The sequence below is a fragment of the Fulmarus glacialis genome, unplaced genomic scaffold, assembly GCF_000690835.1.
Source record: "Fulmarus glacialis isolate BGI_N327 unplaced genomic scaffold, ASM69083v1 scaffold13974, whole genome shotgun sequence".
In the NCBI taxonomy this organism is placed as follows: Eukaryota; Metazoa; Chordata; class Aves; order Procellariiformes; family Procellariidae; genus Fulmarus; species Fulmarus glacialis.
In genome coordinates this window covers 34646-50404 of record NW_009206194.1, presented here as the reverse complement: position 1 = coordinate 50404, position 15759 = coordinate 34646, and the positions used below count along the sequence as shown (strand labels likewise).

General features: G+C 35.9%; 1 protein-coding gene across 1 annotated transcript in view; it reads right to left on the bottom strand.

The window, feature by feature from the left end:
- Positions 1-3722: 3722 nt before the first annotated feature.
- The window catches only part of JMY (junction mediating and regulatory protein, p53 cofactor), a gene marked incomplete at both ends in the record, with an annotated part of 46672 nt that continues 34635 nt past the window's right edge, over positions 3723-15759 (bottom strand). The window contains 2 exons of the mRNA XM_009575661.1: positions 3723-3910; positions 7785-7950. Coding sequence (XP_009573956.1) covers positions 3723-3910; positions 7785-7950 — 354 coding nt within the window. The remainder of the gene's footprint in view (positions 3911-7784; positions 7951-15759) is intronic.

Genomic DNA, 15759 nt, shown 5'->3' with positions numbered 1-15759 from the left:
ACCTGTTTTGGCATGGGTTATGCTTTAAACTGTGGGCTTGCAAAGTAGTAAAGGTGTCCTACTAAATGGACACAACAGCATGTGAGGAAGCTTCCTAGGTCAAAGCAGACATTATGAACATAACCCAAACAGCTTCACCAACCAGTTGCTTCTCCCAGTCTGCTCATGATGAGGAATATTCTTCCTGGATGTAAAATAATTCAATTTCTTCACACCTCTATTTTTCCAAAGATATTTTTCTAGACACCTTCTACACCATCTTTCTTACCTTCACTCTTTGCTATAAATCTACCTCCCTAATAAAACAGCTGCTTGTTCCATATGATAACCTAATTAATACTACCGTGCAGCCAGCAGGGGGTAGAGTGGGATAACAATACCGATATCCTGCATGAATATCCTGCATGAAAAATCCATAACTAGCTTTCAAGAAATAAGAAAAATAATGAGACAGCTATTAAAATCTTATTTTTGAATAACTAACTCACTGTCATCAACACAAAGGAACATCAGGAAATGATTGCTTAACAAATGCAAATAGGTTTATATTAAAAAAATATGAGAATAAAGGGTTCATACTTATGGTAGTACAGTGAAAGAACATCAACCTCTGTAAAACCATAAATTTACAAAATGCTGGCTCAGTTATTCAGAATCACAACTGAATGAGGTTTCTAACAAGCCTTTAGCAAAAGTTTCTAAATAAAGGTTTGGTACAATTATTTGACAACATAATTAAAAAATGAAAGCATCAACTGCTAAAACAGTGAACAAATTTCTGAAAAACAAATTGAATAGAGACTACAGTCACAGAAGTCTGTATTTATATTACATATAGTCTTATTCTATATAGAGTAATTGATTCCCTTTCACTGCAATACCTTCTTAACAGAAAAAATTTTCAAATACCCCGATGATGAAATGTCCTCCTCCAAAAAATAAAAACTGACGATACAGAATCATTTCTTACTGTTTTCTAATCATTGTATCTGCTGCTAGAAAGGAGGCATTCTCCTAAGGGACTCTTCAGTTGCCAAAAACCTAATAATGAGCAAGGACTGTAATTTCTAAATATATCACAAGAGTGTCATATACACTACTTAATGCACAGCTTGCTTTTTGTTTTCAACTACAGAACTGACAAGGTAAAAAAAACAGAAGAAGAAAAAGGAAAAAAACCACCAAAACCTCACCAACCCAATCCAAAACAGAACACTTGTTTACAGTTCTGTTTTAAGATACTTCGCTGAAGCAAGCATGGTCAGGAACACAATCTGAAAAGCATTAAGTAGACTCTCATCTCAGTTCAACAATAAACGTTTCTTAATTGAGAAAGACAGACTTTGAGAAAGAGATTTACCACATAGTATGTACTTTCCAAATGCAGCCTCAAACTCATTCTGTTCTCCACTTAGCATTCAGTCATCACTGCGCTCATTCTCACCATCTAGAGTCTGCTTTTGCATCCCATCTGTATCTTTGTTCTACATGCTGAACTTAAACTGCAAACTCTTCAGAGCAAGAACCCTTTTTTCCTCCCAGTTTTGTAAAGTACAACTACCCCACATCAGGCACTGTGAATAGTGTTCATTAACAATGTTTTGCAGTATCACTAGAACGGTCACTCAAGACACAAAGCTTGTTTATGTTTGAATCAAAGCCACAAGCGTCTTGATTTTCAGGTAATTACTATTAAGCTTAGAAAGGCTCTGTGTTATTTAGCAGTGATAAAAGCAGCTACAGTAAGTACCTCTAACATAAATATCAATCAAAACGGCTATGTTCTTTTCTGCCCAACAAGTGCTGCAAAATGGCACACAACAACTGATTCTGCCTATTCTTTTTGCTCAAATAAAAATCTTTGATTTCCCCCTGCAAGTTTCAATACATGTTATTCTAATCTGTGACTTCTTTAGAAGCTGAAAGCTAAGTCTCTCACTGCAGCACTCAACTGCAGATAATGCTACGCTCGGCAATGAAATCAGTAGAGCGCTGGAGCTAGTTCTGATAGCACTGTGAGGTCCACGCTGTGATGTCCAGCAGTGAAGTTCCACATGGAGACATTATCTCAGGTCCTGAAAGCAGTATAGCCATGTTCTTCCAGCACAACTGAGCAGACGTGACTATATTACTTCCGCAGGAAGACCCAGATGAGCAACACTACCATATACAGCTCTGCATCATGTCTCAGTGCACAGGCAGGCATGCTGCAACTACTGTTACAGCCTAAAACTAATTCCTTCAGCTTAAACAAGGTATTTTATCACAGCATAATCTTGAAACAAATGAGCCAACTGAAAGTGACTAGTTCATTACACAGATAAGATGACATGCTAAAAAATCTCTAGTCCTGCTTCAGGGTTGCTTCTCAACTTAACTCCCGTAAGTTAAGTAAAGAACAGCAGCCAGGCTGTTGCTTTTAAACAGGTTTGTGTACTCTGTAAAATGCCAGCAGTGTCTTTTCACATTCTGGAGCCTATATTGATTAGCATAATATGACAGATAGGATCTATTGCTTAAAGTACTAAAAAGCCCAGCTTCTTGATACTTTTTCTTTTTACAAACTCACATAAAACAAACTCAATGACTCTGAGCAAACTGAGAACTGGCTAAGAAAAGATGTTTCTTTTATAATAATTTATTTGCAGTCTTCTCCATATTGTGTTAATCAGAGACAGGACAGTGATTGAAGAAATATAAAAAATCCAAAATATCAAATGTATCAACTACTGTTTTGTTTGCTCTGTTATGCTTCAGATTCAGGTACAGAAATAGTTGTATTAGTTATGAAGGGGAGGCAAGACCTGAAGGCTTTACCCTCAATCTACTAGAACTGTTTATATAAAGCTGTCACCTCCCACATCAAGGGACATGACTGGCAACATACAACCACACCAACCCCTGATCCCAATCTAGAATGAGGTCTCAACTGCGACTTCTGCATAGCCTTATACTATATAGTATGGGGTGGAAACCTATTTTGTAACAAGTATTACAATGCTCTCTCAGAACTTTGATATAGTCTACTCATTAAGCTATCTTGCTCATTAAAAATGCATATACATGTAACCGCAAACTGCTAGGGAACAATAAACAAGTCATTCTGGAAAAAAGGAATGAACCTATTTACATACACTCGATACACAGTTTCAAAACAGTAGCTATATTAAAACAATTTTCTGCACAACATCCTAATCACGTAACATATGAAAAAGGAAAGTGGCCCTAAATACACACCTAGTTATACAAATTGAGAATATATACTGGATTTCATACATATCCGGTGAATACAGAGTATCAATGACACATGATGTAAGTTTAAAAGGATGGGGTAAGAGAATGAAAATAGAACTCATTAGTGAGAAAACACCCTTGAAAATTCTCTTCTGCAAAAAGATATAAAACTACTCTCTGTGAAAACATGCATTCTAGCATGTATTTTCCACATGAAAGTATTCTCATTCGTTAATAGAAACAAGTTTATTTACTGACTTCAAAGTGATTAAAGGTTCCTTTAAAGCCAAAAGCTAAACTGAATCTTAAATATATCAATTTAACAATACATGCTATTGTATTTGGTACTCTGTAAAACAACTTTCAGTAAGTACTAAATATAATCCACGAAACTTCTGGGAGACTTGGAAGTTGTATCTGAAATGAAACCTTTTTTGAAGTTTTATTAAATTTGCTAATTATGCTAGAAATTTGCAATTTAATAATACCTTCTTGTTTCTGAGGTAGGCTTTCTTGGCTGAAATACGTCCACGCCTTGCTTCCAACTGGCGGATTTTTTGTTGTAACTTTTGCAGCTCCTCTTTCTGCAAGTGTATAGATGTTGCCATATCCTCTTTTTCAAGCATGGCTTCCATACTTTCATAAGTGTCATAATATACCACTTCATCTCTCTTCTCTGTTTTAAAAATGTCAGCAATGAAAAAATCAAATCAATAGTTTGGTTTTGGTTAACATTTTGTTTTATTCAACAACAACCCCCCACTGAGTTGCAAGACTTAATGTAGAAGAATGCTATAGTCCTTTCAGAGGACTATCAAAAATCAAAAGGTCAGAGGAAAAGCACTGAACAGCAAAGCACTGTAGGGCTTTAAAGTTTATATGAAGAACAGAAATCAAAACCAATGAAGCACACCCTGGTACTCAGGTAAGCTCAGGGCATTAAAAACCAAATGCAACTGTAAATGTACGCTTGTGTCTGTAGCCTAACTTAATCGCAATGTCCACGCATGTCTTTAGGTCTCTTAACTAATACAAGGGACCCACGATGTGCAGTAACATCCTCTGGTCTTCACTACAAAGTTCAGGATATACAGACTCTTTCTGAGTCTGGCATGAGATTCTCCTGCCACAACCTACTATTAATTTCATGAAAGGGGAATCAGACAACAAAACACCAAAAATCCTTTCTTAGGAGGTTTTTGACCCCCCAGTCACTGCTTCTGCTCAGAGGCAGCAGAGGGAGGGTAACTTCGAGGCAATCCTTCAAAGCATTACAAGCCTGAAAAGGAGGTCATTACTAATAGTTTTATCAACACTCATGATTTTTTTTTCACTCCTGAGTGAAGCATTCAGTATAACATTGAGCTCATCTCTGAATGCTGCCTTCTCATCTCTTGCCAAGAAGGAAAGAATGATGATTATAAATCCCTGCAGAATGCTGGGATGAAGAAGCAGCAAAGGCCTCTTTTTCCTTATTCCACTGGCATACCAAGCAGGATATTTTCGTAATACACCAAGAGGGATATGCATTAGTGCTGGCTGAAACAGGCAGATACAACGGGCATGACTGTCAAGTGTCCACTCTGCAGCACCACCAAACCTTCTCATTTCAACTTCATCAACTGTTTTCAGCAAGACCCTAAGTTCCTCCTACTTCTGCTACTAGATTGTTTGGGGAGAGGGGCAGGGTTTTCTTCAGTACACTGTCCATTTTAAAAGCAGTTGTCACTTCGTGTTATTTGTGTGTACAGTCTCTGCTGCAACCAAAATTCTGATTGTCATGCTAATTTCAGCTCAGCAGAAGACATGGCAGGACCAGAAAAGAAAGCACAGCACTATATTAACCTTAAAATAAAAACTAATAAAACCAGACCTAGTAGATTCTTTACTTTAGTGCTCAGATTAAAAAAAAAAAACAACACATGAAGTTTCATCCATACGTAAAACTGCCAAGTCACTAGACCCTTAGGGTCATCAGTGAGTAAAAATAAGACTCATGGCTAACAACGATTATATTTTGCCATGCACTTATAAAGTGGGAGAATTTACATGCAAATTTTGTTTTAGAACACTTTCATGCAGAGTTAAAGATGGGAATTCACAAGTGAAACCCTAACGGCTCAGCTGCAAATTAGTCAAATCTACCAGTTCTAAAACATAACGTTAAATTATATTTTACTATTTGGAAAAAAAAAACCTTGGCAACTCTATTGCAACCTCAATCAAACATTCCAAGAGTTTTCTACAAGCAGCTTTTGAGCTTTTGAAATGCCTATAAATTAGGTAAGTGCTTAAGCTTCTAACGACTCAACCACTTAAAATAGAACAATTAGAATTATTCCTTTTTAGATATGATCCACACCATTTGCACTCATTCAACCCAGCCTCCAACCAAAGCAGGAACCTACTATCGCATTCTCTGTTGACAGCAACGCATCCACCACAAAACCATCTTACAAGGATGCACGAATAGTTTATATGGATAGGATAAGACTCTTTAAAATTCTAACCTAACAAATTCACATTTTGTGAATTTTAGTGCAGGTATTTGGTTAATGACAGTAAAAAACTACTACTGTTGTTTATAATATGACAATCTATTATCATTTGATACTCTTCAGATCCAATGTGCTGAATTTGCACAATAAAATGTTTTTCTTCTAGCTTACAACCAACTGGCAGTCAAATCAAATCAAATCACGCTCTCAAAAAATTCTGTTGGGACTTCATTAGCAGTACTGCTGATGTCCCTCAAATCAAAACAGAATCAAAAACTCTCTGAAATATCTCTGCAGAGCCAATACAGTCAAAGAGTAAAGAATAGCAACAGCTTTGACAAGTCATTAAGACACATGTATTTCAAATCATACAGATGTGCACAATTAAAAGGCTATTACTTTATTGACTATAAGTACACTTTAAAAAGGAAGCGTAACAGAAGATGCAACAGACCATTCTTTCCTCTTTGACTGCATAGGAAACAACACTTATTAAAAGACCACTACATGTTTCAGATGCTTTCATTCAGATTACGTGCTGAAGAGTCTTGAAGAGATGTAGCCATTTCAGAGTCACATTCTTCACATTAATTGTACTATCCCTTCCACCTAAATAAAGGCCGAAAAAGTAATTTCATCCTTTGAACAAAATTCCCACACATTTAAGAACTGTATTTTTAATCTTCTGTCCAATGGGATATTAACTGAGAGTCGTTAAAAAACAGTAATTGCTTCTAACATAGACAGCTGTCTTTAATAGGAAAAAAAAAAAACACCAAACACTTCTGGATTTTGTGTTAAAGAATACTTTACAAATTTAAAACAGCAAAGGAAGCCAGAACAGTGAACTATTTTGTTGCCCTGAGGGAAGGAGAGGGTTGGCTGTTTAGCTGACTGGGAGTTTTATTTTATTTTGGGTCAGGTTGTGGGGTTGGGGTTTTTTTTTGAGATTTCTGGAGAAAACGTTAGTGACAAGTCGTAATGAGCTATGATGTTTTTACAGCAGGCTTAATCTCTGAGGGCCGTTAGGTTTTACTATCACTGCATCAAAGAGAAAGGATTTTGATACACGTTCCTTCTCAGCCTCCTGTTCAAGGGATTTCCTTCAGTCCACAGGTAAGCAAACTATACTGTGTCTTCACTACCAAAATTAAATTTCTGATTTCCCAAGTACGAAAACTATCTGTCTCTAAAGCACTAACTAGCTCTCCACAGAGGCACTCAGTCAAAGCTGCCACATTTTTTTAGGTCATTTACAGAGTTTTCAACCCTCGTTTTCCATACATGCAGTTACAGTTGTTGCCATCACAAGCCTAAAAGGAGGAGATTCACATAACAGTGAGAAGTATCCGTGATACCTATGTTTTCTCTTTGTCCAGAGGCAACTCACAATATAATCCAGCTTCAAATCTCTCTTCTTAAGTGACTTTTCTATCCATAACAAAATTTGTTATGTAATCCCTATGCACTAAAAAATAAAACAGAGCTTGTGTGAATAAAAACATTAACTATAGAAAGGTCCAAAGGACAGAACTGGATTCAAAAACGCTCTATGATTTACCTGCACCATTTCCATAGATTATAAGTACACAAGATATAGTAGGTTCCGGAAACATAAGGTTGCATCACTGCTCTAAATCAGTGAGATGGCAACACAACAAGCTTCAAAGTTTAACTGAAGGACTCCTGATGTGCAGGAATACCTTCTGAAAACCAATCACTTCAAAGAAATGAATAATACCAATTTTTAATGAGACAAGTCCAGTAATTAAGACGTTTCCCCCTTCCTGAATTTAGTTTTCCAAAACTCAAATACTATCTTATATGCTTATTTCCAAGCACAGGCAATGAGAACCAGACCAAAACTTCTGTATGTGTATGTATATGCCTTATGAACAGGTGTAAATTTTAATTTAACAGAACTTATTTAGAAGATCCAGCTCTTCACATGGTAAAGAATCTGTTCTCATTTCATTCCCACAGGCTTTACTAGACTCTTAGGAAGAGAACTATCTTTTACAGATTACATCTTAATTAAAATGCATAAAGCACCTGACATCAGTCTTCTGATGCTTTCAAGTTGTGCTGTTAGCAGCAGCTCTTCACATTTCAAGATCTCAAACTGCACTTCATATAATTGAAGCTGTAGATCATAATAATCAGCCTCTAACTGGTCCAACTGGGCTATGGCTTCTGTACCACCTTTCAGGCTCTGCATCTACGTGGAAAGAGAAAAAAAAAATAAAAAACACACGACTCCAGGATAATGAGGAGAACAAAACCACAGACTTTATGATTACAGCTAGATACAGTCTGGTATACTAAATGTAACATGCTACAATTGAACATATCAAGAGGAGAAGATAGGTTTTGATCAGTCACACACTTTCAGACATCTTTAGTATCTGACATTTTTTCTATATGGAAATAAAAAAATCCATGGCATCGGACTACGCTTTGTGACCGTCAAAGTGACAAGTTATATAGTGCATAGTGTGAAACACCCCTACCACTCTTTTACTCTACTCTTTGATTCTCTGAAGACACATAATGAAACTAGTATTTTCTTATCTTCACTCTGAAAAGTCTAGAAGTTGTTTTGCATCTAGAAAACTGCAGTTAAAACTGTCATTGAAGTTGAACTGAGGCAAAAAAGTGAAAGGTGATGGTAACAGGGATAATTACATGCACTAATCCTCTTGTAATGACAACTTAACTGAGGAGTTTCATTGTTTCTGGAGTCCTTCACAGGAGGAAAAAAGATCTAGATTAACATATTTATATATATATTTTAGCACTTACTTGTATCATATGTTTGACAGAGAAAAGTGACACAAGACACAACCAAAGTGAACTCAAATCATCCTCTTTCATTCAGCCAAACAAGATTTAACTGCTCAATACAGCTAACCATTCATACCATATTTAAGAAATACCAACAGGCAAGAGAATCTTAGGTGCTGTGTCACTTTGGAGGGATTTCAAAGCCATGCAGCTCTACAACCTGCACACAGAAGAGTTAGGGCCACACCCAAATTCTCTACCTGCTCAAAAAATGTATCTCTGATAGTTTCTCCCAGAGAATGGATGAAAGTAATTCTAAATTTTACTGAAGATTTGTGATCTATCTACTCTACCATTCTGATGAAATGTGGTCCAGTTTCTGTATTACAGACATTCAATCATTAAAAAGGGATGTCTACCAAGCAAAAATACAGGACCTAGCAAACTATACATTGTAAAAAATATTTGCTAGTATGTTTTTACATTATGGTGGTTTCTTCAAGGTGTAAAACTGCATCTGTAATTAACAGCCAGAAATGGGTTTCCTCAGTTTTATTTATCACACATTTAAATATAACTATACCAAAACAGAAAGATATCTGTATTGAATTCAACCAAAGATTCATTTTACTCAATATCCTGTTTCAGACAAAGGTTAACCACAAATATCCAGGAAGATGAAACATATAGGCAATGCAGGGATACCTCCCTAAAATGTTTCACCAGCCTCTAGCACAGCTTGCAGCACAGCTTAAGCCACAGTGCTAGCTTTTATACAAAATAGACTTACTGGATTTTAATTCATAAATTTGTCCTATCCCTTTTTTTATGGAATGTATGCTTTTAGTACCTGCATCACTATCCATTGATGAGGAATTTACAGCTCAATTAAACACTAAGGAAACATTTCTGTATATTACACTTCTTTCCATATAAGATTGATAGAAGACCTGTGAATCAATTCTTGTAACGTCTGTTTTAAAAATTTCTTCTACTATATTGTATATTTACTGAATGCATTTTTTGTATATCAACTATTAACCTGAAAGGCTCAATAAGTCCTTAAGTGAATATCATAAATCTTACAACTAATAATGTATAATTTATATGCTTCAGTCCACTATGACACCAAAATGTCTTGTTATGCCATTCTATTACTCTGCTTCCATGTTAAGTTCCTAGTTGTGACCAGAATAGTAAATGACATAATGATGGCATATTTGGAGCCAATTAGAGGCTAGTTTTCAAGACAAAAGGACCGGTTCTATTGAACATTCCAGTTTTTCCATATAAGAGGGATAATATTCATTGGTCAGGCAGGGTATCCTGGGTTTTGGCATTTTCAAAGGATTTTCTCATTGTAAAAAAATATACCATAGTAAAATGCAGTGGGGGTTTTTTGGTTTGGTTTGGTTTTTTGGGGTTTTGTTTTGTTTTGTTTTGTTTTTCAAATTAAGGCAATGTCATTCAAACTTCTACCACAACTAAGAACTTTTGCTTTGTCAGTGAACCGTGAAATTCACTCGAACTTATACCTATTTTTTTTTTCTTTAAAAAAAGATGTTCCCAAATTGAAGTCCACAGTCTTTTCTATAAAGACTGCGTAGAGACATAAATGGGCCATCTTCAAAAGCATCAGCTAATCAAGCTATAGCAGCTCAGTATTTCATTCAGCTGCAGTGGCGCCTGCCTGATAAAGGACCTATCTGACAACCGAATCTTAGCCCTACAAGCATACATTACAGATGCCACCAGCTATCTGGTCTGTTTTAGGGGTCAACACCACTATATTCAGTTTTCAGGTGCAATAGCAATGGTAAACTAATATTGTTGTATGGTTCTCAGGCAGATATCCTAGCTACATAATAGCTTGCTACATAATAGATCCTTATGAAAAAGAAAAATGGGGACCTTTAATTTCAACCATCTATGTTAAAACTTTACGAGAGATACTATACATGTGTGATAATTCAAAACAGTATCATCACTCTTGGGAAAATTTCAGCATTTTTTGTTAAAAGTTTAAGAATGGTTCAATTCTTAATGTTACAAGTTGCTATCTAATCTGTACTAGTAATTTGCTGCATCCTTGGTAGATCTCAGGCTGATCAACACAGTGAAAGTAACATGAAGAACTTTAATGTGAGACTGTTAGAGCAAAGAAACATTTTGCAGCTGGACAAAAAACTAGAACTGAGGAGATCCGAGTTCAATTTCCTGCTATGCCACAACTTCCTGCATTAACTCAAGCAAATAATTCAATCTCTCTGGCCTTAATTCAAGTAATGGCATTTACGGTCTTTATTGTCTCATTCATACTACGTGAAGAACTTAAGCAAGAACTTAGGTTTCTCAACAGTTCTAGGGCAGAAATACATCATCTATAAATCCACTCACTGGTAATAAAGATGTAACAGGTTAAAACAGAAAGCCTCTGACAAGAACTATGAACACACATACTAAATGGATAGATGACAAAACTAATAGAAAAATAGCCAAACAGGGAATACAGAAGTGAGGGCCATTAAATCCAGCTTTCTACCACCATGGAATGCTTTCAGACAAATGTAAAATGAACTACTTTCATAAACTGAGTTCTTAAAATAATTTCCATGTTGTTATTGTTGTTCTTATTCTGCTTTTGTAAAAACAAAACCAAAAAGCTTCCACAAAACTCTGTGTTTGTTACTCCCATTGGAATTCTGTTCCAGATACTCCCTCCTAACTGCCAGAGAACTTCTTCCGTATTTCCAACATATTCACAATCAGATAATGCCATTTGTTCTTGCGCCAGTACTGAACAGCAATATGCATTGCTCTTGACTAATATTTATTCCTGTTAGTATTTTTCATAGAATCATAGAGTAGTTTGGCTTGGAAGGGACCTTTAAAGGTCATCTAGTCCTACCCCCTGCAGTGAGCAGGACATCTTCAACTAGATCAGGTTGCTCAGAGCCCCATCCAACCTGACCTTGAATGTTTCCAGGGATGGGGCATCTACCACCTCTCTGGGCAACCTGTTCCAGTGTTTCACCACCCCCATTGTAAAAAATGTCTTCCTTATATCTAGTCTGAATCTACCCTCTTTTAGTTTAACCATTACCCCTTGTCCTGTTGCAACAGACCCTACAGTTGGGCTACTAGGCCCAACTCCCCTGTTTTTGTGGAGAGCAATTTTGTATCATCTCAGCCTTCATTTTATTTGTCAAAACAACTTCAACTCCTCTTGTAAAATAGACTCGCCGTTCCTGGCATCATTGTGGTAGCCCTTCCTGCAACTGCTCCAGTTAGAACTAATCTCTCTCGGGTGATCAGAAACGCATGGAAGAAAGCTGTGGAAGAATTCTCACAATGCACTCCATGTGCAGTGACACTAACACTTCTTTCTTTGCTGGAAATACTCAATTTGACAGACTGGAGAGCATCTGCTGCTGTACCACCCTATTACACTGGTGGCTCAATTGCGTTGCTACCGTAAGACCATGGTCATTCTCATCTGCTGTCATTTAAAAAGTAATTAACCTGCAATTCACAGTAAAAATTTGTATTACTTTTCCCTAGCAATACAATTAATAGCTATGCTTAAATTTTCTATTATCCAGCCTTTTAAGTAATCTGTTACTTTTCAAGTAGAATACAAAGTCATGCTTCAATCCACCCTATGTGAATCCTGATTGTTCTCTAGTTTGAGTATTCATCTTAATTCATCACTGTTGCTGTCTGAGAAATCTCAGAAGGGAGTAAAATTCAGAAAAAAACTCAGGTCTTTACGTGTGAGTATGGAAGCTCATCCTCAAAACCAAACTCATTTTAAAGAACTTCTAAATTATTTTAAGGGAAACACAGAGCACTCTGACCACTGATAAAAGTGGTCATACCCAGCAACTTGTGGAACAGAATTATTCCTCCAACCAGTTAAGTATCGGGGGTCAACCATAGTCAGGGCATGATACTACAGGATACAAGGTTGAGATGATCACTCATAAATAGTATCCTGAGCAATCAGAAAAATTCTAAAACACCGAAAGAAACATCTTTACCCCATGAAAAGGGTGTACCACTGTTTTTATAAACTTGTTTCTTTTCCAAGATTAAATGTTCAAAAATCCATAGACACCAGTGTCTTCATAAACAGTCAGATCTGGTCTTTGCTCTGAATTGTCATTCTTTCTGTATCAATCCTCAATTCAATCCTCAATCCTGCTAATTACTTTCTCGAGCATTTTAATCTTTTTAAAGGAATATCCTGGTTTTATTTTCTATGCCTAGAAAACAGTAGCTAAACGGTTTGCCAGAGAAGGTGTTTCAGTTCTGATTTTCTAACACCGCAGTGAGTCTGTTCTAAGTGACCATAAATACCTCAACTTTTTCTTTCTCTCAGCAAACGGGAACTAAATGTCAGTGATGCACAAAATCCTTCAAACAAAAAAAGCCTCTTCAAATGCTGGGGTTTGCCTTTTTAATACTCTTTAAAATAGATTACACAGTAATTCTCTGGGGAAAAAAAAGTATAAAAATAAATTATGTTCTAATAATGTTATTTTAAAAGAACTTATGTGGGTTTTGATAACTATTAAGTCCTAAGTAGGTTACCATTGTTAATGAGCAATTTTCTAATAATGTCTCACTGCATTATTAAAAGCCTATGACTCCACGTTTTGTCTACAGAATGCACCCCATTACTTCACCTGGGGTGCGTAAAGCTTTCTGCTTTCTATTTTCTTTAAACACAATGACCACAATAGTTTTTATTTCTAAGTCTTTTTGAACTTTTGATTGAACTGGAGAATATTAAACAAATACTTAATGTAAGATTAAAGAAAAAAAAAATTTGTCATTTTTACAATCAATTTTATTTTGCCAATTTGAACACTGAAAGTGAAGAAGGCAAAAGCATCCCTAATCTGTTATTAAAAATAATAATTCAAATATGTTTAAATAAATCTTCAAAGATTTCCCAATTTTAGCTTCTTACTTAAGCCTTTCCAAAAAGCTGCCACAGAAAGAAAAAGTTTAAAAAAAATACAATGAAAGCTACTAAGGTGAACTTTTCTGAAAAATATTATGTTGCGTCTGTACCAAAATCACTGTCCACTTTTTACAGAAAGAAGATTAATTTTCCAGAAATAGCTATTCATGTCTTCTTGAATAGAATCCTTAATAAAATTCGTATTTTTGCTGATGCATCCAACTCAAGCAAAAGTAAAATGACAGTCATGAAATGCAAGATATGCTTAAATACTCAAGAGTCATTGGAAGCAAATACATCTTTGATTCAGGCTCAATGTACAGGAAAGGAAAGTACTTTTAGAATTACGAAACTAAAAAAAACATTCTTAAAAAACCCAAGCAGTACTTTGTTGGAATATGATTTTGTTTATGAAAATATCACAGAACATTTATCATGTAAACTAAAAATTGTTTTCAAAATGTATCTTTAGAACTGAACTGTACGCTTCTAAAAGGAAAAAAGAGAAGACTAGTTACTGAATCCTATATATGCAAGATGCGACTTGCTGGAATTTAAGTCTCCAGTCTCTGATTTCCATTTGTCCAAACTATTTTACATACTTAGAGAATTACAAAGGATTCTCACTCTGTTTTAATGTTTCTGTTTACTGTCATGAGGACAAGACTTGGCAACCAGTCCACGAAAACAGACTCTGGTCTACCTCAAAAGGAAAGTTTTCATCATTTCCCTTAAACAAAACTCAGAACAGCAGATGGCACTTAAGAGGTACAAATCAGGAAAATAAAAAAGCGCAATATGTAATTTGTATAGAGTTAATTCTTTCAATTTTTTTTTAAAATACAGATAATCATTGGGCTAACATTTTCAGCTGTCAAACAAAAAAAAAATTGTAACTAACCTAATCACCTAACCAGGTGATTTTCATATCATGATAACTTGCAAAATGTAGTAGCTTTCTGGATATTTACAATGTCAACACATTTTAGGAAACAAAAAAGTGCTTGATTAATACTAAATGAAAACTATAGAAACAGGGACATTTTTACTGTCCCTCGTAAAAATCAATTAGCAGGGCAGAGAAGAGGGAATCAAGTGCAAGAGAAACAAGTGTATTATTTCCCATGTGTCTCCTTTTCCTACTCAGTGAGAGCAGATGTGTGTATCTAAGCACAGCAGGAAGGTTTTCACTTCTTAAGCTTAGAGGAGAAAATGTATCACATTTTCTTTTTTTGCTGTTTTCTTTTTTTTACTGTCATCTCTTACAAATATACCAGCTAACGTAATCACCAAATACTTTCTTTATGGTAAGACTGCAACCCTTCTTCTCCAATATGGGATTCCCAGTCACGTGTGTCACATTCAACTTCACATACTTGGAGCTATTACATTCTCAAAGCAAAAAAAGATGTTTCAGAACAGAAGTCGGTCCTCATACCTCCCCATCACCATGTTTTGACCGAGAGCTCCCTATACTTTGTAATACACCATCTCAAAGCACCATGCTCATGCATGCCCATCAGATGTTCCTCATTTCTCTGTCCTCAAAAGCCCCAACTTCTCAGTTCAGAGCCCTTCACTCCCCAGCATACTGCAATGAACCTCTCCTTTTCCTAAGGCTTTGGCACATCAAAACAATCAATCACTCATCTACCAGACTGAGATCTCATTCAACAAAAATTCACGGAAGGTCTCCACTGGGAGAAAAATAAGATGTTCTATGGAAAAGATGATGCATAGCTGCCCTAAATACGTGAACATATTAAATATAATATTTCCAATTAGTGCTGCTGGATTCTCTCATCAACTCTTAGCTAAGCCTGATAAACTCAGGTTTCCAGACAATTCTTGGCTTTCTAAATACAAAGAGCGTTGAAATGGAGCAAGCTTTTTATTTTCATGCTCTAGGTCTTGCATGTACTCTCTCTCCTTGCAGATCAAGCTGTCTTCTACAGAAGCCCCTATAATAGGCACATAGTCTATCAGGCTTACAAACCTACCAATCTATACAGTGCTAAAGTCGAGAGTTCTCTGGATAACCTTTTCATTACAGAGCCACTGGTTTAGTCAAATTTTGCTGAAACATTTGAAAAGTGCTCTAAAAACAAGCAGCTGATTGGATAGACATTAACATTAGCATGACAGAAAGTTCTTAGCACTGAATATCCATATGATAGCAAATTTTAAAAGAGGATTTGTAGCATTTTTGCTTTTGAGGAGGTATCATAAAACCCAGTAAATGTGGTTTTTTTCTGCTAAGACATTTAAACACAG